General features: G+C 62.7%; 1 protein-coding gene across 4 annotated transcripts in view; it reads right to left on the reverse strand.

The window, feature by feature from the left end:
* Positions 1–23,994, reverse strand: part of TMPRSS6 (transmembrane serine protease 6) — a 33,932-nt gene that overhangs the window by 5,599 nt on the left and 4,339 nt on the right. For 2 of the 4 annotated variants that reach the window (XM_028532769.2, XM_036019584.1), the window contains exons 2-12: positions 22,569–22,765; positions 18,541–18,674; positions 17,316–17,383; positions 16,569–16,753; positions 16,322–16,363; positions 14,260–14,464; positions 11,453–11,589; positions 10,041–10,153; positions 9,670–9,779; positions 1,119–1,264; positions 661–759 (exon numbers count right to left, since the gene is read on the reverse strand). In XM_028532769.2, the coding sequence (XP_028388570.1) occupies positions 661–759; positions 1,119–1,264; positions 9,670–9,779; positions 10,041–10,153; positions 11,453–11,589; positions 14,260–14,464; positions 16,322–16,363; positions 16,569–16,753; positions 17,316–17,383; positions 18,541–18,674; positions 22,569–22,764 (1,435 nt within the window). In that variant the 5' untranslated portion in view covers position 22,765. The remainder of the gene's footprint in view (positions 1–660; positions 760–1,118; positions 1,265–9,669; positions 9,780–10,040; positions 10,154–11,452; positions 11,590–14,259; positions 14,465–16,321; positions 16,364–16,568; positions 16,754–17,315; positions 17,384–18,540; positions 18,675–22,568; positions 22,766–23,994) is intronic. The other 2 variants (XM_036019586.1, XM_036019585.1) reach the window with 2 other exon arrangements.

Genomic DNA, 23,994 nt, shown 5'->3' on the forward strand with positions numbered 1-23,994 from the left:
CACCTCCCCCGGCACCCGGGCAGAGTCCTCCCAGGGGAAGGCGTGTCTCCCTGCCCTCCGGCCTCTCTCCCTGCACACCGAAGACTCTGCTGGGACAGGGAAGGAGGCGGGTCGGGGGAGATGACACTGGGCCGATTCAGAGGAATAGGCGTTGTTCCAAGAAAGCCCGGGCTTGGAGACCACCAGGTCCCCAAGCCCCCTCTGCAGGGCTAGGCGGTGATGAGCACAACTCCCATGTCCCGTCTCCAGCCTGAACCCTGGGAGTGCAGGAGCGAGGGCCCGTGGAAGGACGGAGATGGAGGATTCTCCTCGGACACCCAGGGCATGAACGCCTCTCCTTCCCGGTCCCGCCCTCGCCCGCTCTGCTCCTTCTTGGGTGGCTGGCTGGGACAGAGGCTGAGGGGATGGGCCAGTGAGAACCCCTGAGCTGGGAGTCAGGAGCCCTGGCCCCAACTTTCCCCACCACTGCTCCATGGGGAGGTCCGGGTGGGGGGGGGCGCTTTTCCCCTCAGTACCTCCACCTTGCAATCTGGGCGCAGAGAAGATTCCCCACTTCCTGGGTGCTGAGAACAGGGCCTCTACTCCCAAGGGAGGGCTCGGCTCAATGTGGAGAAGGCGAGGGGGGAGGGGGGAGCAACGGAGGAATGAACGATCGCTCACCGCAGTTTCTCTCGTCCAGGCCATTGGGGCAGTCCCTGACCCCGTCGCAGGAGGGCACACAGAGTCCGTTCACAGAGCAGAGGAACTCTCCGGGGCAGGCTGGGGTGGGGGAGGCGCCATCAGGACGTGTCACCGTGGACACACATGCAGACGCAGCATCTGTGCTACCCCTGTACCCACGTGTACACGTGCTATGTGTGTGGTCCACGTGGGCGTCCATGTCCAGGCACACGCACGCAGCATGCAAATGGTGTGCATACCGAGTGAACACACGGGACTGCTTTGCACATGTGGGCACACACAAAGCTGCATGGTTGTGCACACAAGCACATGTGTGCCCGTGCACACACACACTCCCTATGTCTAGCCTCTTGGTGCTCCCACGGGTGGCAAAGAGGCCGGAAGAGGCTGAGGGGCTGCGGGGATGCCTTCCTCGCCCCCGGCCGGCCCGTACTCACGGTCCGACTGGTTGTACAAGCTGTAGTGCGCCTGCACGCCGGGCCCGGTGAGCGAGATCTGGGAGGTGAAGTTGATGGTGATGCCGGCGCTGGCCACCACGGGGATCCTCTCGACATAGGGCTGCAGGGTCCGCAGGCCACACAGCCTGGGGGTGACAAGAGAGAGCCTCAGGGCCGCTGGGGCTGTCCACGGGGGAGGGACAGCCTGGGCCCTGGTGCCGACAGGGCAAGGACAGGGCAGCCAGAGAGCGGGGAGGGGCCGCACCTCTGCCCCCACCTCCTCTGTCTTGATTTTCCCCAGGGTGACCGCTCCCCCCAGAGTCATCTGTCTTCTAGGGAGCAGCCCAGCTGTGTCGCTCCTCTGCTCAGAAACCTTCAATGACTCCCCACTGCCTGCAGGACAAACTTCAAAGTCTGGATTCATGTCCTCATTACCCAGCAAGCCCGGGTCCAGCCTCCCTTCCCTCCCTGACAAAAGAAGGGATGTTTGTTCTCTGCTGGCCTGGAATCCGGCAAAAAAGGCTGCAAGGTGTGCGCAGCGGCGGAAGTCCTGACGGTTCCGCTCTCTGTGGGCAGGAGAAGGGTGCACCCCTGTGCTCTGCGGTGGTGGGGGGGGGGGGGGGGTAGAAGGCAGCGCGCTCCCGCTCAGGCACTGCCCTTCCCACGGAGACCGCCCCCCCCCCTCCGCCCGGCTTAGCTCTGGTGGTCTCCCTGTGACACTCTGGGCATGTGGGAGGCGCCGGCCCCGCTCCAGGACCAACAGGGCAGTGCTGATGGGAAGCTCCTTCTCTGTGCCTTCACACCTGGTAGGACCATCCGCCAGCCGTGGGAGCACCCCCAACCCCTGCTGGACCCCCTCCCTCCCAAGACGATGCCCTTGTTTCCCAGAGCAGGTAGGAGAGCCCCACAGAGAGGCAGAGTTTTCCCCACTGAGCAGGTGGGAGTCCTCCGACCCCCAAGGCTGGGGCGCAGCGAGCTCATCCCGCAGGCAGGGATCTGGGCGGACCTCGCCTCACAGAGCACGTGGGTGCACTTTCACGGAGCGGGTGAGACCGCACCCCCAGAGCAGTGGGACCCTCCCCAGGGAGCCGCGTGGGGTTCCCCGCCTTCCCAGGCGGAACCCCTCCTGGGACGAACGGGATGTTCTTAGGCGTGCCCCTCACACGCAACGAGGAACGCCTCCACAGAGCAGGGAAACACACCCAGAGCGCCGGCGCAAAGATCTCCGCAGAGAGGTAAAAAAGCCTGCAGCTAAGAAGGTCGGAGGAAGCCAAGAGAGGAGGTGGGAATGCCCCATGGCATGCTGGGAACACGCCCCCCCACCCCCACCCCCACCCCAGCCTGTCACCTGATTCCCAGGGGCCAGGTACTTCCTCTGAACTTCTAGAACGTGCTAAGCACTTAAGCGAGTTAATCGGTGAGTTAACCAGTGAAAACTGAGGATGTGCTTTGGAGCTACGTTAACCTCGTTAACCTCGTTAACATCGCAAGGCGAGGGGCGGGGGCTGGGCACAGAGAGACCTCAGCCACCTCCTCCCTCCTGCAGCTGCGGCCTCCAGAGGCCTCAGCACACAGGCATTCCCGGGTGCTTGATGCACCTCCACCCTGGGAGGGGGACTTGTTCCCAAGGCCAGAACCCAGCCTCCTCAGGGCCCAGGAGGACGCACCCAGCCTGCTGGGGGGTGGGGGGTGGAGCGGTGGCCCCGAATCTCACTGCAACTCAGGCTTCAGGGGCCGAGCCGGCACGTCCTCACCTGTCCCCACAGACCTGGCCCAAGGTGCGGCCTCTCTACGCGGTCCGGCCGCAATGACCGTGTTCTTGCCCGCACAGCAACAAGCTTTCAAAGCGGGCTCCGGGGACCCCTGGGGTCCAAAGTAAAAAGTGTTTCCATAATAAAGCTCAGCCATCACTTGCCTTTTTGACTGTCTCACGAGTACGGTGGGATTTTCCAGAGACTGCGTGATGTGTGATACGGTTAACCGATTAAATGCAGAAGCAGGTGTGGGGACCCAGTTGCGGCCTAGTAACCCAGTTATTGCAGAAAGTTGCCGAAGGGTAAAGTGATGTGATTTTTCTCACCGAATGTGACTGGTTTTGGAAAATACAATTTTAAAAAATGTTAAAATGTAATGGGTTTGTTATTATTTTAAAGTTGATAACTATTTTAAATTTTTCTCAGTTTTAACTTATAACACTGTAAATGTAGATTATATAACCTGTATAAAAACTCCCTGGGGTGCATAAAAAATTTTAAAAGTGTCAAGGGGTCTTGAGGTGGAAACTTTTGAGAAACCCTGCTAAGATTCCCACAGCCCGGGCACAACCAGACTGGGAGAGGGCGCCACTAGGGGGCACCCCCGAGCAAGCCTGGCCCTTCTGGTCTTTAAGGAAAGAAGGGGATTTTGTCTTTGTTTTTAAAGTGGATTAACAAATGTTACCAGGGACTGTTATCCCCAGAGAACCGCCCTGGGGAGCCGACGGAAGAGCCTGGGAAATACTGGGCGGGGGGGAAAGGAGGAATCAAGTGCATCCCTAAACATCTGAGGATTCAAGGACATGGCGCTGCCTCTCCACAGTCCCTGGAGATGGAGCGTCAGGGAGGAGCCAGAGCCGGGTGGAGGGGAGTGGGACCGTTCCACTCTAGAGGAATTCAGGGGCTGCGTGCTCCCTCCAAGCCTTGGCCAGGGACCCCAAGGTACCAGCCCCTGCGGACAGGTTGTGTCCACCACTGGAGTCCAGAGTGAATTACAGGACCAGCTACTGGCTCAGTCTGGTACCCCGGAACCGGCCCAGCCTGGGCAGCACTGTGTTCTCCCCCCCGCCCCCCCAGGCCTGGGGCAGGGGCGGGGGCGGGGCAGAATTCCTGGGGTGAGTCTCTCAGCCAGCAGGTAGCCGGACCAGGATTCAGGGCAGAGCTGCGATCTGGTTACTCAGGCCGAGTTCTCAACATACAGATGATCTATTTCGTCTATGCAGCGTTCGTGTTTTCTCTGAATGCAGTTGCTGGCTAATTTCACATCATAATCTAGATTCTTGGTTCTTGTGAAAAACAAGCCCAGAAACGCCGACTGGTGTTCTGAGGCCGCCCGAATTAGGCAGTGCACGTGTGGCCCTGCACTCCCCCCGGGCCCCTACCTGTCCCGCTACCTCCAAGCAGCCTGCCTCGGGGAGCGACGCACCCCCGGCCCCCTTTGCGCATCTGCATCTCTGGTTTCTGCTGCAGAGCCTTCTGGGGGAGGCTCTGCACGCTCTAGCTCTCCCATTCCTCCCCACCACCAAAGCCACCTCCTCCCCAGCAAGCCCTCTCCAAGCAGCTCGGAAGTCGGAAGGCTGTGGAGCCCCCAGCCCCTCAGCTCAGCCACGAAGCTCTGAAGGCGCACTTCTGCACTGCGGTCTGCCTTCCTTTCTCACTTCCCTGGGTTTGGGGATTTTTCCTTCTCTTCTCAGGTGGTATACAAGGACCCTGTCAGCCGTCTTGCCTGTCAACGACTCCACACAGGGAGGAATTCAAGAAAGAGTGGATGGGTGGGTGGGTGAAGGATGGGTAGATTGATGGGTGGGTAAATGGATGAAGGGAGGCGGGTGGATGAACAGAAGGAAGAAAGCATGGGTGGGTGGGTGAGTGGGTGAATGGACAGCTAGGTGGATGGATGAATGAATGGACAGCTAGATGAGTGAGTGAGTGAGTGAGTGAGCAGGTAGAAGAAAGGGAGTGTGGGAAGATGGATGGATGGGTAGATGGAAGGGGGTGGAAGAAGGAAGGAAGGAAGATGGATGGATGCATCCCCTTCCCTCGGGACCAGGTCCATGGGAAGGAGGGTCAGCGGATGCAAGCTATAAAGAAAGGAGGCCAGCGGCGTCTCCCGTGGCAGCCAGAACCCTGGACCTGGAGCTGCAGAGCTGAGTTCCAGGGCCAGCTCTGCCCCATGAGGCAGCCTGGGCAAGCTTCGGTTGTCAAACCTGTAAAACGGGGGCGGTATTATCTGCTTTGTCGGGGGTTTTAAGGAATACGTGAGAAGATGACTTCTCTGAAAGCCAGCTGCTGACGCGGTCGGGCTGAGTTCATCCAGGGCAGCGGCTGGAGCCCGCCCCCCTCCCTGCCGGCGCCCAGCACAGGCTCTGCCACTGGGCAGGGTCCGGGGGCGGGGGCTGGGGGGCCGCAGGCTGTGCTGGCACCCAGGGACTCAGCAGAGCAGAGGGGCCACCCCGTGGCCAGGCCAGGCCAGCGGGGGCTCCGGCAGGCCCGAGGAGCCTGCCCGTGCCCATCTGTCAGACAGAGGTAGAAATGGTTAGATCACAAGAATGGTGACATCACAGGAGAGGAAGCTGGCGAGGGGCAGGTTCCCGGAAAGGGGGAAGCCTTGCCCTGGTGACGCCCAGCCAGGCTGGGTTCTGCGAAACCCAGCAGCCTGCGGCTGGATCTCTGGAGGCCAGTCCCTCCCTGGCCTCTGGGCCACTCAGAGGGCACCAGGCCTCAGCTAGAGTCAGGTGGGCCCCGGGAGAAGCTGGGAAGAAAGGGGGAGGGTGGGGGGGGGAGGCAGAAAGGGCTCAGCGATGCCCAGACAGAGACGGGAGGCCAGGCCAGCCTTTCCTGCTCACTGTGCTGGCGCCTGAGGGGCCAGGCACCCTCTCCGCAACCCACCCTCTGTGATCCTCATCAGTGGTCACTCTGGGTCCAGCCCCTGTGCCTGCCTCCCCCTGCCTACAAGCCCCGTGCCTGGAAATCTACCCCCTTCCCCAGACGTCTCGCATCTTTGCCACCCACACAAGCAGATTTTCCAACAAATGCTCACTCAAAGAGTTTCCCGGCATCTACACAGGACGATCATTATCAAAGACGATCAGACAGAACTAGAGGAAGTAGCCTGACCGGCGCTCACAGGTCGGAGGCACGCCTCTGCCTTCCCTTCCGCGCTCACTCACGGGCAGAAGCCTGCGGGCAGGGGACGGGGGTCTCCCTGGGGGGACCCGGGACCCCTGATGAAGGTCTGAGAAGACAGAGATGGCACTTTGCAGGCTGCTCTTGGAACTGACGAGAGCCACAGAAACTGTCAGTCCCCAGGTCAGGGTGCCAGTCGGGGGGCAGGGCGGGAGCGCCGGCCGGGCGCACAGCTGGCCCGGCTGCACAGCTGGCCTGGCTGCACAGCTGGCCCAGCTGCACGGTGTGCACACACACACATGCACGGACTAAAGGAAATGGTAATGGATGCACGGGCATGCGTGTGCACGCTCCCTGCGAAGGGGCAGAATCAGACCCCTGCGCTCAACTCTGGCTTCTCCCCTGCCCAGCTGGGTGCCTTTGTGGAAGTCACGTGGCCTCTCTGTGCCTCAGGCTCCCCGGCGGTCCAGGAAGGCAGTACGGGAGGTACTGCTTCCTCACCGGGTTGCAGAGGATAAAGGAAAAGGCAGCAACCCCCTTAGCTTGGGGTCCGCCCGGCCCAGCGTCAGCAGCCAGTTAGGAATGTGTGGTTGGTGCCTTCTGGAGCTTTCCCCAGGCCCACAGGAGGAGCCAGTGGCCTGCAAGATCCATGATCTCGTTTAGCCTTTCCTGGGTGGGGATCTGTTTCATGCCCACTTTCCAGATGAGTCAGCTGGGAGAGGTGAGTCCTGGCTGAGTAGGAAGCAGAGGAGCTGGGATTTGAACCCTGTTCTGTCTGGTTTCCACACATAAGCTCTTTCCACAAGGACATTTCACTAGGAACGGGAAAACACAGCACACTGGGCGCATTTATCTGATGGGTAAATGATAACTCGTCGGGGCCCCGGCCAGGTAGCTCGGTTGGTTAGAGCATCACCCCGATATTCCAAGGATGTGAGTTCCATCCCTGGCCAGGGCCCATGCAAGAATCAGCCAGTGAATGAATGAATGCACACGTTTTTGGAAGACAAATCGATGTTTCTCTCTTTTCCTCTCTTTCAAATCAATAACTACAAATTAAACAAATAAAAATAAGAGATTGGGGCCCTTGGCTGGCCCAGCTCCCTTGTTTTACGGACGAAGAAGGGGGCATCCCCAGAGTTACGTGCGGAAACCAGGAGGCCTCCATGAGGAGGGGAGGGGTGCGGGAAGACAGGAAAGGGGCCCCCCGGTCCCCACCCCACCCACACTACCTAGCTGCACCCCGAAGTCCTTCCTAACCACTTCAAGGCAAAGAGATAAGGACAAGAGGCCAAGCCCTTAGTCCTGTCTGGGCCTCGGTTTCCCCACCCACACCACGGGTAAGGGCTGGCCAGTTCCACTCACACTTTCCAGAGCTCGGTGGTTCTTTCGGACACTGGGAGGGGGAGCCCCGCTCCGACCCCTGTCGCCGTGCCTGAGGTTCGCCATCAGCGGAGCATTCCTTCTGATTAAGGCTGTCCCCCTCCGTGGTCCGCAGTTAAAACCCACAGTAGCTCCTGAGGTCCCCAGCCCCTGGGGCCCACCCCCTTGCCTGACCCCTGGGGGCGGCGTCGGGGAGGGAGGAGGAAGGCCCTCCGTAGGGAGCACGCCCTAGACCACCGCGTGCCCTGCTGTTCACGGCCGTGGGCCTGGGAGAGGCCCCGACTGTGGACCCATCTGGGCACCGCCTAAGCCCCCTGAGCCTCGACTCCCTTCTCTTGGAAACGGAATGGCGTTTCCCTGGGCCAATGAACTGAACACTGGTGCCTGGCCCCAGGCTCGGGGCAGCCGAGGGCCTGGGATCAGGACTGGCCCCTGGCACATGGAATGGCCATGGCGGGGGGTGGGGACAGGAGCGTCAGACCCAGGGCCCCCCTGGCTCTCCAAGATCAGAATCAGCTGTGGGGTGCAGAGCGAGGCAGGAAAACCCACGATCATCATTCAAAGGACTGAATCACGGGCCACAGGCAGGGTCTCTGTGAGCTCCTGAACCCAAGGGGCGGGCCCAGCCACCCTCAGTCTGGCCAGGCCCAAGGCAGGGGGAGAGGGGTCCCCAGGGGAACCCCACAGAGGACCAAGGCAGCCGTGCCCAGAGATGCCGCCCACGTGCTGGGAACAGTGGGACGGCATGCCTTCTGCTCCCTGACTGCACAGCGCCAGTCACAGCGTCTGGGGTCGCCCCCGCAGCATGGGCGTGAGGTCACAGCCTCCGCCACCCCAGAACAGCAAGGCTCTGCGGTCACACCATCTGCATTTCTCCTCTGTCCTTTCGTCACTGTCCCTGATAAATTTCAAAGCCCTGGAAAGGACGGTGACAGGTCAAAGAGCGTTGTCAACCCCCGTCACCCCCGTCTGGCTGATGCTTTTGAATAGGGACAACCTATACCCAAGCATAAGCATTGGGGAATGTGGACACCAGCCCCAGAATCCAGGCATTCCGGAGTTCTGGAACCTTCCGACTGCAGTTTATTGGAATGTTGGCTACTCAAAATCTGAGGCCGAGAAGTCAGACTTTGCATTCGAATGACGGCCTCTTGCACCCCCCCCCCCCACCCTGAGAACCCCAGCAGTGGAAGGGAGGGCAGAGGGCCAACCTGCTATCAGATGCAGAGCCTCCTTCTGTTCAGCGTTCTTAGATCCCAGGTGGGAAGGGGTCTCCTGGCGCTACAAGGCTGCTTCAAGACGCTTCTTCTGTCCCCAAGCCTCTGTCTGCCCCCCAACGATGGAGCCCTGCAGGGCCCCCTCCCTCCCAGCCCTGCATCCCAGCACTGTCCCCTGCATCTGAACCCTCGTCATCCTCGACTCTGCCGGAGCCGCCACACAGCCCCTGGGCGCAGAGCCGTCCAATGTGAATATTCTCCCCCTCACACGTCTCCCTGGCTCCTCCTCTTTTGCTGCCCCGCCTCCCGGCCCACCCCACTCCTCTGCAGCTGTCAGGACCGCCAGCAGCGCCAGGGGGCCCGCCCCAGCGGACCGGCCTCCTCCCACTGACCAAACTGCCTCCACGGCCGAGCCGAGGAGGGCCCCTCAAGTGACCTGGCCCCACTATGTCCTGCCCACCTCCCCAAGGGGCTCACTTCATCTCCAGACACTTTGTCACCAGGGGAGCCAGGCGAGGACAGGTAGCAGGAGGGTACCCTGCAGGGGATGTAGGTGACACAGGGTGACTCTGGTTACCGAGCAACCCTGCAGAAGCCGTCGGGTTAGCAAAAGTGTTGGACTGGCCATGCAGCCTTCCCGCTGGGAAGCCCCCGATGCCAGCCCAGAGCAAGGAGTGCGCTAAGGGAAGGGGGCTTCCAGTTGCCCTTGGGTGGTTCCGGGACGGGCGCTCCAGCGCTGCTGGGTCCTGTGGCTCCCACATCGCCTGATTTAAGGGTCTGGGTGCCAGCCAGTGGGGTGATAGCACCCAAGCAAATGAAACCGTTTCCCTCTAACTAGGGTCCACCGCCAAGCTGTCCGATGGCAAAGGTGTGTCTGAGAGAAACCTTCGGGAAGCAGGAGGGGAGCCGGGGCCAGGGGTGGGGGGCGAGACAGGGACTGGGTCACGGGGCGGGGCCACAGGCCTGGGCAGCCCCGCCTCTACGGTCTCCCTGGGCTGCTCCTCGGAGGTCCAGGGCTTGGGCTCCCAAGGGGGCACCTGCAGGGAGAGGCAGGGGTGACGGGGGCAGTACCTCCGGTTCTGGATCATCCACTGGCCCTGGGTGCACGGCAGGTCGTATTTCTGCCTCCGCAGTGCATAGGCATCAAACCAGAGGGCCAAGCCGTAGTCTAGGGAGGGCACCTGTGACAGAGGAGCTGGTCACCAGGCAGCCCATGGGCTCTGGCTGGTCAGGTGAGCCCACCTTCCACGCACTGTAGTGCCCAGCAGAGCCAGACCTCAGCGACCCCCGCCGCCCCCACTCCCAGAGGGATCCGAACCCAGTCCCAGCCTGCGGGTGCTTCATCAGAGGCAGGACAGGGGGCCCCTCCCAGCCAGGGTCCCCGGAGGACCTTGGAGTGCCCTGGGCTCTCAGCCGGGGGGCAGGCAGGGCACGGGGCTCACCTTGAGGTGCCAGGAGCAGTGGGTGCTGGGTGAGTAGTAGCTGGGGAAGTACGGTGTGCTGAGGACGCCCTGGGTCTCCAGCCGGCCCTCCAGGGTCAGGTTCACCTCACAGGCTGGTTCAGAGAACAGTGGTCACCCAGGGTCCCTCAGCCCAGTCCCCCTGCTCCTCCCAGCAGGTGGGGGGCAGCTGTACCCCGCTACACCCCTGCCCCTAAACAGTAAGCCTAGTGTTTGAGTGTGACAGTGTGATCTTGAGCCTCAGGCACCAACTGTGCAAAACGGGGACGGCAACGGTGCATAGCCCAGAGGGCAGTTTAGGGAGTGAAACACATAAAGCATGCAGGCGGCCCGGCATGTAGGAAGGGCTCAGCAAAGGGGAGCTATTTGACGCGCCGTGCGGCACCGGGCCGGTTACCGAGTGGACTCGCGGCTGTGGGAGCTTCAGTCACAGGCCTTGGGGAGGAACAGTCGGGGCCTTTGCAAAGACGAGGTTCGGAGGAAAGAGGGGGGACTTGGCTGAAGTCCCCCAGCAAGAGGGTGAGGGTTCGGGAGCTGGAGTGTCCCCTGCTGTCCTGCTCCCACTCCATGGAGTCAAGGTCCCCACAGCCCCTTGTTCCCTTCCCCCTAAAACTGTGGCAGACTCTCCCATGAGATCTGAGCCAGCTCTGGCCCCTCCTTAACCCCAGGGGCTCCCAGAGGGAGGCCAGCACCCCAACAGGGTCACTTGGAGCCCTGGGCCACTGCCAGGAGGCCGAGGGGTCAGCCCCAGGAGAGGGAGAGGAAATGAGTTGGGGGCGGCAGGAGGGGGAAGCAGCTGCTGTGTGCGGTCTCCTCTGTACAGTCCTCTCCACCCAGGGCTCTGGAACCTGCCGGGTTGCTGTGCCTGCCCGGAGGCACGGCTGTGGCCACGCCCAGGACAGCCAGCAGGCGGGAAGGGTAAGTGTGCTTCTCCGGAGAGAGGGCCGTGGGCAGCCTGGGGAGAGCCTCCCCCAGCTCCCCGGAGATTTCTGGGGACACCGTGGGTGTGAGACACTTGTCTGGAGGTGAATCTCAGGCCCTCAGGGTGGGCGCAAAGGGAAGAGGGACAGGAGGGGCCAAGGAGAGGAAAGACAGAGCCAGGGCGAGGAGAGGAGGAGAGGAAGGAGGCCAGACGAAGAACTCAGGGAAGAAAATCGCAAGGCAGGGAGAGAATGAGGAAGACTTGGGAGGCATCCCAGGAGCGCGGAGAAGGGGAGGGAGGTGGGCTGAGCCTGGGGTGTGTGCGGAAAGCAGGGTGGTGAGCAGCAGCTCTTCCAGAACCTTCCCTCTCCCTCATATCACACCAACTGGAGCCAAGAAGGTGCAGGGCTCACCCAGGGGTGCGCCCTCAGTCTCTGCCCCTCACGCCCCCCGCCCAGGGCCCCGGCCCTCACCCTGGAAGGCCACGGGCTGCACCGAGAGCATGAAGGGGTCGTAGTAGCTGTGCAGGCCCTTCTTCCAGACCACCGCCATGACGGCGCCCGACGCCAGCACCTCCACCACGGGCTCCTGGCGGCTGCAGCCGTAGACCCTGCAGTGGGGGGAGGGGGGGCAGAGGGAGGTGGGGAGGGCGAGCCGGAAGGTGTCTGGGGGGAGCCGAGGAGGGTCAGCTGGGGGTCTGTGCGGCTGGGTGTGCAGCCGTCTGCCGTGTGCTCACCCAACGTGCTGACCCTCTCTGGCCCGGGGACGGATGGGGCCCCGGAAGCGTCAGTCCACATCTCAGCCGAGAAAGGCCAGAGAGCGCTCGGCTGCCGGGAGCTTGTACGCGATGGTGCCAGCTGAGTCCTGCCCCCCGAGTCTGCTCTACCCCTCGGGGTCCTCGTGACCTCTGAGCATTTGGTCGGTGCCCAAAGGAAGGGCAGACAGGATCCTGTGGGGACCCCATTTTCTAGCTGGCCGCACCCTGAACCCCGGTCTTGCTCTGGGCTGGGGCAGAGAGGAAGCAGGGGCACAGTCTGATGCCCCCTGGGGCGCCCCAGGATCCCACCCAGAGCTTCGTGCCTGGGTGCACAGAACAGACCATGGCATCTGAGGAGTCTATACTCTTCGCGGTCTGGAACGCCGGCCCGGCCAAGGCTGTCAGGAGACCGCCCTAGCCAACTGCTTGGTTTCTAGGCGGGGACCCTGAGGCTCAGCACCGTGCCGAGGCCCCACGGCAGGTCCACAGCAGAGGGAGAGGTGCACTGGGCCCTGTCTGTGACAGCGCCTGGCATCCCCTCCCAGTCGGTGCCCCCTGGTTTGCCATCTCAAGCAGGGGTGCTCCCAGCTCCCCCCATCTCTTACCAACCTCCATCAAATGACCACTCATCTCCAACAGGATCCTCCGAGCTGTCACTGATTTGCAGACCAATTCCCAGCTAATAACCCTGCCCCCCAGAGTGGCCATGCCACCATCTAGCTGCAGGGTCCTGCCTGCCTCCCACGTACTGGCTGTGGACTTGACCGGAGGGGACAGGCGCCGATGGGGGCACCGGGGCACGTCCGCAAGGGCATGCATGAGATCCAAGCGCAGCCTCGGACGCCAGAGCGGCGTGAGTGATCCCAGGGCAGCTCCTGGGACAGTCCCTGGAAGGGGCTCTGGCCTGGGGAGCCTCAGCTCTAGTCAGGGAGGGAGGTCGCAGACCCCCCGTTCCTCATTCCTCCTGCTTTGACCCCCTGCTTTGCTCTCACTGCTGGGTGGCCCCCACCCTCCCACACACCACGCCCTCCTCGCCCTCGCTCGCTCCTCCCCCTTGCTCGCTCCTCCCCCCTAGAAAGTGGGAGACGAGGCAGCAGGGTTGAGAGGAACCTGGAGGTCCCATGCAATGGGGGCCGCCACTTTCAATGTCGGGGGTTCCTTTTATTTTCTTCTATTTACCTCGCAGCAGAGCTGGGCTGCCGCTACCACGTCCCCACACGAAAATAAGCCAGGAGGTGAAAATGGGTGAGCGACCATTTTCCTGTCTTCCCGTCACCCCTAGAGTTCCCTCTCATGCTCTGGGTGCAGGTTGGAGGACACCCGCAAGCTTGACAGTCATTTTAGCCCCTCTCCTCGGGTCTGAGGTGGAGGGCGCCGCCTGCACGGGTGCCACAGGGACGGCGCTGAGCCGGGCCGCCGGCCCCCAGCGGACAGCAGGGGGCGGGGCCACGCGGAGAAGCCCCGGGGGAAGTTCACCAGAGTCTCCGCCCTCCTGACACCAGATACCATCTGGCTCCTCTGCGTTTCCCAGAGCCCTCCAGGAACCCGGCCCACGCACCCCGAGATGAAGGTCACGGCGTGGCGGGGCAGCAGGGGCGGGTGCCAGCGTGTCATCTGTGCCGCCAGGAGCCTGGAGACTCAGGGGCCCTGGGGCGGGAGCTGGGGAGGAGCTTCCCAGGCCCTCCTCCAGCTCGGCTTTTGATCTGAGCGCAGGCCCCTCCCCCGCCCCACCTGGCCGCTGGCCCGGCCCAGGCAGCAGCAACGGACAAGGAGGCAGCCTGGGGCCCTCCGTGTCCTCCCCCACCTGCTGCCCTGTGGGGCGGCGACCAGACTCCCGGCCACCGAAGCCATCTCCAGCCCTTTTGTGGTCTCCCCGCCCCATGTCCACCTGCCCTCCGACCTGGTCACTTCTGCACTCCAAGCACACCCGTGTCCCCAAGCCCCATTCCTGTGCTCAGGAACGTGTGGGCAGTCCCGCTGCCCAAGCACTAAAGCTTACATTGCTGCTGGCACGCAGTGCCCCCGTGGCTTTGCCCCCTCACAATTACCCTGCAAGGTAAGCCTGATCGTGCACCCATTTTGCAGGTGAGGAAACTGAGGCTCGGGGAGGCAGAGGGACTCGCCTCAGGGCTCAGAGCTGGGAAGCCGAGGAGTGGGAGTTGGAGGTTGGGGCTGCCAGATGCTAAAGCGTTCTTCTGACCAGCTGTGTGGCCTCCCGGAGCTGATCTTGGGGGTCCTCTAGTACAACCGCTTCGTTACACATGGGGCAGATGGACGGGGGAGGGGACTGCCCACAGTCCACAGCCATCTCCAGCCTCCCCTCCCCCTCTCCCTCTAGGCTAGACTCACCGTCTCCCAGATAGTGAACCTGAGGTCACTCAGCCCCTGGTCTCGGAAGGCTTGGTGTGACCTCTGACCCACACCACCAAGGCTTGGTGTGACCTCTGACCCACACCACCGCTTCCTTCCTACCCCCCCACCCCCCGACCTCCGCCCCCACCCCCCACCTTCCCCGGGACTCACGAGGTGATGAGCCTCCTCTCCAGGGGCCCCGCCACGTCGTACATGGCCAGCCGGTCCCGGCAGTCGGCTAGCGTCCACTCGAGCCGGAGTTTGAGCATGAGCCCCTCGGGGCCCTGCAGATGCCACAGGCAGCTGGAGACCGAGTAGTCGGGCCCCTTGAGCCGGAGGGCCTGGCCCCGGCCCACGTAGCTGTAGCGGTAGCAGCCTGGAGGGGGAGAGGGGCCGGCTCCGTGACCTCTCCCGGCCGGGGGAAGAGACCTGGGGAGCCAGCCCCACAGGTCCTCACCGGGGCAGGGGTGCCCTGTCCCCACCTCACCCTGACAGATTCCTGCCTGTGCCCCGCGCCCGGGTCTGCCGCCCCTCCTCCAGAGAGGCTCCCAGGACCCCCCAGCCAGGAGCAGCTCCTTCTTTTTTCTAGAGGCACGCCCCCTCCTCTGCTTTGGACTGGAGCCCTGCCCCCAGGGCGGGATGACTCCTGGCTCCACACGGCCCTGGGGCCTCTGGTGGAGCCCCAGTGCTTCTGGGGGGGTGCGAGCCTGCTCCAGTCTGCCGCCCTCAGGGGCTCTGGGCTGCTCCGGGGGCGGGGTGAGGGCGCGGTCCCCCCCCCCCCTGCCGTGTCCCCTCCACAGGCGGGGGGCCTGGCTTGGAGGAAGTGCTCACAAGTTCTGTTTAAAGGACTTTCATTGTCGTCCTTGCCCCCTCAGACACCGTGTTCCCAGAGGGCGGGGCTCCCGCCGCTCGTGGAACCAGATAAGGGTAACCACAGAGAAACCTGGGGACACACGGACACCAGGCACAGACAAGGGCAGCCCACACCCAAGGCCAGGGCTACGGGCGCACCGATGCCGTGTAAGGCGGGTGGGTGGGTGGGTGGGTGGATGGATGGAGAGACAGACAGGATGGACAGACGGTAGATAATACATTACAGACAAATAATAGATCGATGATGGAGAGGCAGACAGACAGACGGCAGATGATATATAGATAATATTATAGATAGATGATAGATGATTGATTGATAGGCCGGACAGGTGGCAGCTAGTAGAAGACAGGCCGACGACAGACAGGCAGGCCCGTGTCCCGTGCATCCCTCGGACGCAGCGTTTCTGCCCCACTGCTCCCCTCACTGCAGGGTGAATCAAACCTCTGCCTCGTGTCACTACATCTGTGTGTGAGAATCGCCATGTGAACCGTCTGAAAGTGGCGCTTGGACCCCGTCACCTCCGTCCACCGAGGAAGGGGGCACTGGGCCAGCCAGGTGGGAGGACAGGAGGTCCGCGAGGTGCACCTGGGGGTTAAGCTCCGCCTCCCACATGGACCGGGCAGTGAGGTCGAGACCCATCCTCAGCTCTGGGCAGAAACTACAGGACTACAGGAGGGACCTGAGAATTCAGGGGCTCGGGCTCAGGCTCAGGACCCCAGGGCCCAGGGGCCCAGGTCGCGCCCTGCACAGCCCAGGAGTCGCCAGTCACACAGACTGTGACGTAGAGAGCCCCTGGCTTGGGGCACTGTGGTGGCCCTGCAGGTGCTAGGCTGCCCAGGGCTCTCAGCAGGGGGGCAGCGGAGCCTCTTGGGACAAAGCAAGGGACTCTAGCAATATGGCACGGGGGTGGGTGAGGGCAGAGGGCAGACTAGCTTGGCGGGCTGAGAAAGGGAAGGAGAAGGTGGAGGGAGTGTCCTTGAATGTGAAACATCTCCAGAAGACCAAGTCTGAAACCCGGGATGACTGATACCCCGTGAATTAGCACGACTATTTTCAACTATCCGTGCAAACCGGGGCTTGCGGGCAAAGTGACCTCAGTGACGGAAAAGCGGAGTCACACTCTCATACCCCACACAGGCAACACCTACATGCCTGTGTGCATGGCACACACACACCTGCTCACGCATGCACAACGCCTCCTTCTGTCCCCCCACAGCCTTGCCTGGGACCCCCACCAGGTCCATCACCACAGGCACCCCCGAGGGGCCGTGGGCCAGGGCCCCCTGCGCGGCCCCTGGACGCTCGACCGAGCCAAGAGAAACACCCCAGCCTGAAAGTGGAGAAACAAAAGGAGCGTACCCAGCATGGAATTCAGTGCAACTATGTCTTTTACGCTGGCTTCTGTTAAAAGGAAATGAACAAATAATAAATAAATAAAATGGAAACAAAAGCAGAAGAGGCCATCGGAGCCAGCGTGCCTGCGGTTTGCCCCCAGTGCCCGCCCTCCCCCGGCCCCCGCCCCAGTCCTGGCTCCCGGGGCCCCGGGGGGGGGGGGGTCCACCCTGAGAGCGTCCCAGCCTCCCGTGCCCCCCTCCCCAGTACTGACCCAGGATCACCAGGCCCTCGGGGTCCGGCTCGTACTCCGCCCTGTAGGGAGCAGGGGCTGAGCCGTTGGCTGTGGACAGCAGCTCCTCCGCCAGCATTGCCCGCACCACTTCGGGCCTCAGCAGCAGCCGGTGGTGCTCAGGGATTTGGAGGATGAACCAGAAGAAGCAGGTGAGGGGTCCCTCCCTGAGGCGAGGGGCAGGAGCGAGAGGGGCTGGGGAAGGGCCCTGCTGCCTCCCCGGCCGGCCCCCCCTGCTCCTGTGGCTCACACGTGCCGAGCGCTTACTCCCTCCCAGGCACTGCTCTCTGCCTTCCCAGGGAAGCCTCCTAACTGCCTCTAGGCAGGCGCTGGCCTCATCCCTGCTTTGCAGGTGAGGAAACTGAGGCGCAGGAGGTCAGGGTGTACGCCACAGACCACATTGAAACTGGCAGAACCAGGCGTGAGTGGAAGGGCCGGACCACCCCCCAGCCCCGCTCACACCCCCACTGGGGCCCCATTTGCTACCGGCCGGGCCCTTGGCAAGCACAGCGTGGCGCCTGTCCAGGTGACCCCCACCACACCTCTGCGTCCCCTCCGGAGATGAGGAAACCCAGTGCATGAAGGAAACTCCCGCACAGGAAGCCAAACTGCCTCCCCATGCCTCAGTTTCCCCATTTTAAAAAACAAGGGCATGGCATCAGCCAACTCCCCCCCTTTCTTTGAGGTCACGGTTCTGGCAGGGGCGGGGAGGGAGGGGCGGGGACTCACCCGAAGGAGTAGACGGAGCTGGAGTTGTAGTAAGTGCCCAGGCTGGTGCTGGCGATGAGGGCCTTGAGCTAAAAGGGAGGGGAACAACAGCCCCGTTGTGACCCCCTGCGGGAGTCCCTCCGACCTGGAGACGCCCTTTTCCCCTCCAGGCAGCCCTGCCTATGTGTGGTCACTCGGCGGGCGGGCGGGAGCCACGCCTGGCCACCTCGCACCCCTTCCACTTTTCCCCTCCCCCTACACTCAGCACCGCCCCCTGCCCCCTCCATCAGCTCTGGCCTCCATCAGACCACCCCCGGCCTCTGTCCCCCTTGTCAAATGCCACTGGACTCTGAGGAGCCCCTGTGGCTCCCGAGTCCCCTCCTCGCCCCCAGGCACCAGCCACAGGGTGCAGCTGGCTGGGCTTCCCACAGGTCCAACCACAGTGCCGGCGACAGGAAGGACGGCGGGGTGGATGTCCTGAGCACTCGGAGCAGCCTGTCACCCCCACGGCGACCGCACAGACAGGTCTGCCGTCGCCACCGCACTTCCCAGAGGAGGAAGGAGAGCCCTGGGTGGGCCCCCCGGGAGCAGGCCAGGTCAAGGGCGTGAGGCAAGTGGTTCATGTGGACATGATTCTGGGGAAGACCAGTGGGGGGTGGGGCTGTGGGCCACTGAGGCACAGCCGGCAGGGAGCTCTGGGAGACAGAGGGGGCATCCTCAGAACTGCCCCCCCAAGGGCCAGGGTCTCTGGGGTGTTTATCCACCTGCTTCGTTTTCCCGTGGCTGAGGGTTGCTCCTGGGAATAACTCTCAGCACTCCCCTGCCTCGCTGGGCAGGTGTGGCCCTGCGACCTGTGACCTGAGACCTGCAACCTGCGACCTGCGACCAGAGAGCCCCGACAGAGGAGGTGCTGGCAGTGGAAGACCACCCACAATGGGGGGAGCCATTGCCCAAGAGGGGAGGGGAGGTGGGTGGGCCCTGACAGCTTCCCCCTACTACCCTAATTCCCCAAGGTCACGTTCTTAGTCAGTGGCACGATCAGGACTTAACCCAAGTGCATTTGGTGCCAGAGTCCACTTTCCCTCCCACCACCCTATTGGTCCCCTTCCCTGGTACCTAGAACTGGCCTCTCCCCTGGCGAGTGCTCCAAACGACTGACCAATGGGCTTGCCACAATGAGGCCCCTCCCTCTCCGTTCTCGCCCCCATGTTCGTTCCCTCCCTCCCACCCTCCTGATCCTTCCTACCATCTCCTGGGCTTTGGCGGTCTCGCTGCGGAAGGCACTGGACTCCCGGTGGGCGAGGTCCTGGGAGAAGTGGCGGTTGAGCACTCGGAGGCTGCCTGAGTACACCTGGCTGACGGTGCCCTCGGCCCTGTGCCCTGCGCAGGGAGAGATGGGCAGGTTCACCTGGGCGCAGTGGAGGGAGGGACCTCGCCACACCCTCTCCCCCAGCTGACCCTCAGCTCGGCCTCCTACATCCTGGGCCTCCAAGGCACTGGCTTCATCCTTCACCTTTGCCATTGTCAGCATCACCCTCCAAAGTTTACTTAATGACAAACTGGCCCCAGGTGCCAGGGAGGAGACAGGCCCACAGATGGGTGATGTCCCAAGGGCTCCCTGTCAGAAGCTGATGCAGCGGTCAGTCCAGCACATGGATGACCTAAAGGCCAGGAAACCCCACGGGCCCAGGTCAAGTTCGTGGGTTACCACCTCTGTTCATCCTTCCACTCGCCACGCTGTCCAGCTGGCACCCACCCCGTGGAGGACACTAGAGAACCACGACAGGTGTGTCTCCCCACAAGGAGCAGACAGTGGGGGTCAGACAGGGGCTAAGAGCCTTGGAGGAGAGGCACGCAGAGCTACAAGGGGCCGTGACACAGCAGCCCCGGCCTGGCCCGGGTTGGACCGGGTTGGAGACGGGAGGACCGGGGTGTAGTCGGGAAGAAGGGAGGGAGGCAGGGAGGGAGGGAAGTCCTCTCTGGGCAGGAGGAATCCTGTGGGCGAAGGCCCCGAGGCAGAGGCTCTGCAGCGAGGAGGGGACTGAAACCCTCAGGGCCAGGACCAGCAGACCGGGCGCCCGGGGGCTGTGCCGGGAGCAGGGGGTGGGTTTCGCCTTCACCGGCTGAGCGAGGGCCATGCACAAAAGGGCGAAAAGCAGGATGAGACCGTCAGACTTTTATTCTGCAAAGACCCCTTCGGCTGACGTGAGAGAAGAGACCCCGAGCCCTGGGTTCACACCTCCATCTATTCATTTGTTCGTTCTCTCAACTCACACTGAGGGACGACCTACTGTGCGCAAGGGCTGGCCTGGAGCAGCCGGGAATATCCCAGTACCACAGTGGGCACAACAAACAAGAAAATAACCCCCTGCGCTCAAGACTTTGCAATAGAGCGGCAAACGTGGTACGCGACACGTTAGAGGTGTGAGTGGGCACCAGGGCCAGGGGCGGGCGGCCACATGGAGACCAGAGGAGAAGGGGGCGGTGCCAGCCCCGTGGACGTGCATCTGCAGACAGGGCCGCCCGGACACCCGAACCGCACGTGCAAAGGCCCTGGGCAGGGGCCCGTCTGCTGCATTGAGGAGCCACAGAGCGGGTGAGGGGAAGCAGGAGGAGATGAGAGGGTCGGGGACTTTGGTTTCACTCCGCCCAGGGAGACGGGAGCCATGGGGATTTTAAGCAAAGGAGTCGGATGATTTAATTTGCTCCTGGGTTGAGAGCCGGCTCTAAGGAGGCCGGGGCAGAAGCTGGGAGACCTACAGGAAGCGATTCAGGCGAGAGAGACCCAGGCGAGTGGTGCGGGTGAGAGGCCACGTGGCTTGGACCCAGCTGCACGGCGGTGGCGGCGGAGAGGGTGAGCAGTGGTTGGAGCCCAGCTGTGTTGGGAGGTGACCGGGTGTGCTGGCAAACAGGAGGGGCCCTGCAGGAGCCCTGCCCCCTTGGGGGAGCCAGGAGGGCTGGCTTTGGAACAGGCAGCCCTGGCAAAACCTGGGGATAGGCAGGGGGGCAGAACACGTGGGTGCAGCTGAGGGGGCTTCTCTGGGGCTTTTCTCCTGACTGGGTTCGGTTCGTTTGCTGGTTAAAACTGGTGGCAAACCTGGCTGGCGTAGCTCAGTGGATTGAGCTCGGGCTGCGAACCAAAGTGTCGCAGGTTCGATTCCCAGTCAGGGCACATGCCTGGATTGCAGGCCACGGCCCCCAGCAACCGAACATTGATGTTTCTCTCTCTCTCTTTCTCCTTCCCTTCCCTCTTTAAAAATAAATAAATAAAATCTTAAAAAAAAACTAGTGGCAAAGTGCGTGGGGGTGCAGGAGGGTTGAGAGGAAAGCATAAACTGGTCACCCAGAGAGCAGGAGAGGGGAAAAACCCAGGGAAGCCCAGTTGGACAACGTGAGGGACAGGGCCCATCTGCCTGGGGAAGCCACTGTCTGCCCTCCCCTCTCCTGTCCCTTCTGGGTCAGGCCGCCGCTCACTTTGGGCTTATCCCACTCTGGATCAGCTGGCTGCACCCCTGATCCGTCCCCTTACCCAGCGCCCAGTCCCCGGAGCACAGCCTGGCCGGGCGGAAGGAAGAGCTCACATACCCCCTGAGGTGCCTCCTCTACCCTAAGCCCTCTGCAGGGCAGAGTCGGCTCCCCCCAGCTGAGGCTGGGAGGCACTCAGCCTGGGGAAGCAGAGCACCCCCTCTGCAGGGGGAGGGCGGTTTACTGCCGGAGCACAATCAGGAGAAGTTAGACTCATCTGCAAAGACAGACAGTTGGCAGGCGAGCTCCCGGCCCTGCAGCCTGGTGCTTTGTGGTTTACCCTGAGGACTAATTACCCCGCAGCCTGAAAGGGCCTCGGCAGCCCCGTGCATTGGGGCGCTGGCTTCCTGCCGGTGGTAAACTGCACACAGCGATCACGCCCTGCCCATGGTGCTTGGCTCTGAGCAGAGCTGCCACCCGCTCTGGGCCGCAGCGGGTGGACTCACCTCCCACCTGGGCTTCCTGGCAGTGTCTGTCCGGCGGCTGGTTCCAACAACCCGCACACCCTGACCCCTCTGGAGCTGGGCTGGGCCTAGGCTGACCTCCCCATGACTGCTCCAGAGCAGGCGCCCCCGTCCCTTCCCGTGGACCTGAAGTTCCACCATGAGAGTCGGCCAGTAAGAACACTAGCTTCTGCAGAGTGTCTGGTGGGAAGTGTCTGATCACGGGTCCCTTGGGTGCACCCCGGTGGCCTCGGCCTCCTCTGTCCGGGCACACGCCACACGTTACGGCGAGGCAGGGCTATCCTCAGAGCCTGGCACAGAGCTGGTGTGTAGGAGGTGGTCAGGAATGAATGAATGAAAGAATGAATGAAGGAGTCTTATACCGTGTACATGGAGCATTGTCACAGCCACGCTCTGACTTGGCTCATCCATCATTGTCCATTGCCAAGTGCGGAGGAAAAGAGATCCAGTCCCCATCAGATTGAGAGAAAGAGACAGTAGGTGTTGAGGAGTGTTTATTGAGTGAATGAATGAATGAATGAATGAAAAGGTGGGCAAATGGACCCAGCCTGTGGGCCAGTTGCTTCTAGGGGGCTGACTAAGGGCCACGATACCACAGAGGGAGACCAAAATCCAGGACCTGGGCGAGGCTCCTGGCCACCTGCCCTGGACACCGCAGGCCCCTCCTTCGCTGCGTGCCGAACCCCACGTGCGCCGGAGCTAGGGTACAGAAGCCCTCTGTGCCCACGGACCACCCCCTGGATGCCTGAGCCCTGTGGCCCTCCTCCGCTTCCCCCCGTCCATGCTTGGCCCTGGAGCCTCAGAGGTGACAGAGCTGTGGTCCCCACCCTAGAGGAGCTCCCGAGTGGCACTCGAGTGAACAGGAGCACTAATTGGTGCCAGGAACCACGGGTGCCACTGGGCCTCCTCCTGCAGAGCCAGCTGGCTCAGAGTCTCAGGGGCAACCCTGGAGGGCTGCAGGCAAGGGGAGGCAATGTTTATACCCCTTTGGCGTGTTGGTTCACAAGAACAGGGTGCGGGGAGAGCACTCCTTCCCTAGCTGGTGAGAGCTGGCGGCACTTGGCCTGGGTCCCAGGACCCAGAACGTAGGTGCAGCAAGCTCCCCTTCCTCCCCTCCCCCACTTTCCCCCACAGGACAGGAAAGGACACTCAGAGAGAGGAAGCGCTTGCCCAAGGTGGGCCGCTGGGCACTGCTGACTTGGAATCCTGGTCTGCTCTGCTGTGCCCCTCACAGCCACCCCCAGTGCTTCCCGCGTGCCTTTCCCAGGCGGGCCCACGCCTTTACCTAGGAAATACCAGAGCAGGAACGCCCCTGAAGCCAGCGCCACCAGGGCCAGCCACAGCGGCACCAGACGGAGGTAGTCCCGGGCTTTCCTCTTGGAGTCCTCCGAGGCCTTGAACTTCCCCTCCGGCTCCGCCTCCTCGCCGTCGCCGCCATCGCCCTGCCCGCCAGCCGCCTGGGGGGCCTCCGCCAAGGGCATCCTAGCAGGGAGACAGCCCTCGGTTGAGAATGGCCTGGCATTTGCAAGGGAGCCTTTGCTGTATGCCCAGGATGCACGGAAGGAAGACCACCCGCCTCTTGAGGTGGGCGGGTCCTATCTCCACGGAGGGAGCTGTGATTGAAAGTGGGAACGGGGCGCTCGCTCATGGAGCCCCGGCACCAGCCTCTCTCTGCATTCAGAGGACAGGTGGGGGTTTCCGGGCCTGAACCCTGCCCCCCATGGAGTCTGCGCCCACGGACGGAGCTGAGAAACGTGGGGTCCAAACCCAGGGTCCAGGCACTGGCCCCGCTTCCCTTTGTCCAGGGGGATGCTTTTCGTTCCTCCTCGTTCTCCACGGCAGAGCTTCCCAAGATACCCACGCAGTCAGTTCACTTAGCCTCCCCCTGGAAGCCCCCGAGCCAGCGCTGGGCGGGGCCAGGGACCCACCCTTCACAGAGTGCTGGCCCTGTGGTCTCCCCACCAGCCCCCCAGTCCTCCCCGGGGCAGGAGAAGGAGACAAACACTAGTGCTCATTTAGTGTCTGCAGGAGACATTTCACGGGGACCACCTCACTGAACCCTCTGGCCACCCGGGGATGTGGGGGCCACCGCCCCCAGGCGTCCTTTCCCAGGCCCACTCTGTGCGGACGCTGCACGGGCATCGTCCTGCTGGACCTCCAGCCGCCTTTCAAGGCGCTGACCCGCCGGACGGAGGAGGACACTGAGACCCAGCGTGTTTCAGCTGTAACGCAGCCCAGGGTTCTCCGGGCCTGGCCTCCTCTTCCCGGTGTGACTTGAACACCTAGCGCTCACTACCAGCCCCGTTTGACAGACAGAAATACGGAAGCCCCCCTGAGAGGCTAAGCCTCTCGCCCAATATCGCACAGCAGGTCAGTGGGGGGAGGGGAGGAAGGGGCACACCCAGGTGTCAGGATGTCCCACTCCTTCTCCTTGGCTACCCCTGCATGCTCCCTGTAAATGAGCTGTTAATTAGCAAAGCATGATTACGTGATAACTGACTGCCATCGCTCTCAGAGCCCGGGTGTGCAGCCCCATCATCCGCCCCCCTCCCCACCCCCAAACACGCTGAGTATATTACCCAGCTTCTCTGGCAGACTTTCAGAACCAGGGTTCTGGACCCCCGAGGAGCTCGTCTCCTCCCCTCGAGTCCATAACCGCCACTATGGCGGCTTTGCAGTGCATCCCCAGATGTGTGGGGGTGGGGGCTCCT

The sequence above is a fragment of the Phyllostomus discolor genome, chromosome 2 (assembly GCF_004126475.2).
Source record: "Phyllostomus discolor isolate MPI-MPIP mPhyDis1 chromosome 2, mPhyDis1.pri.v3, whole genome shotgun sequence".
NCBI lineage: Eukaryota > Metazoa > Chordata > Mammalia > Chiroptera > Phyllostomidae > Phyllostomus > Phyllostomus discolor.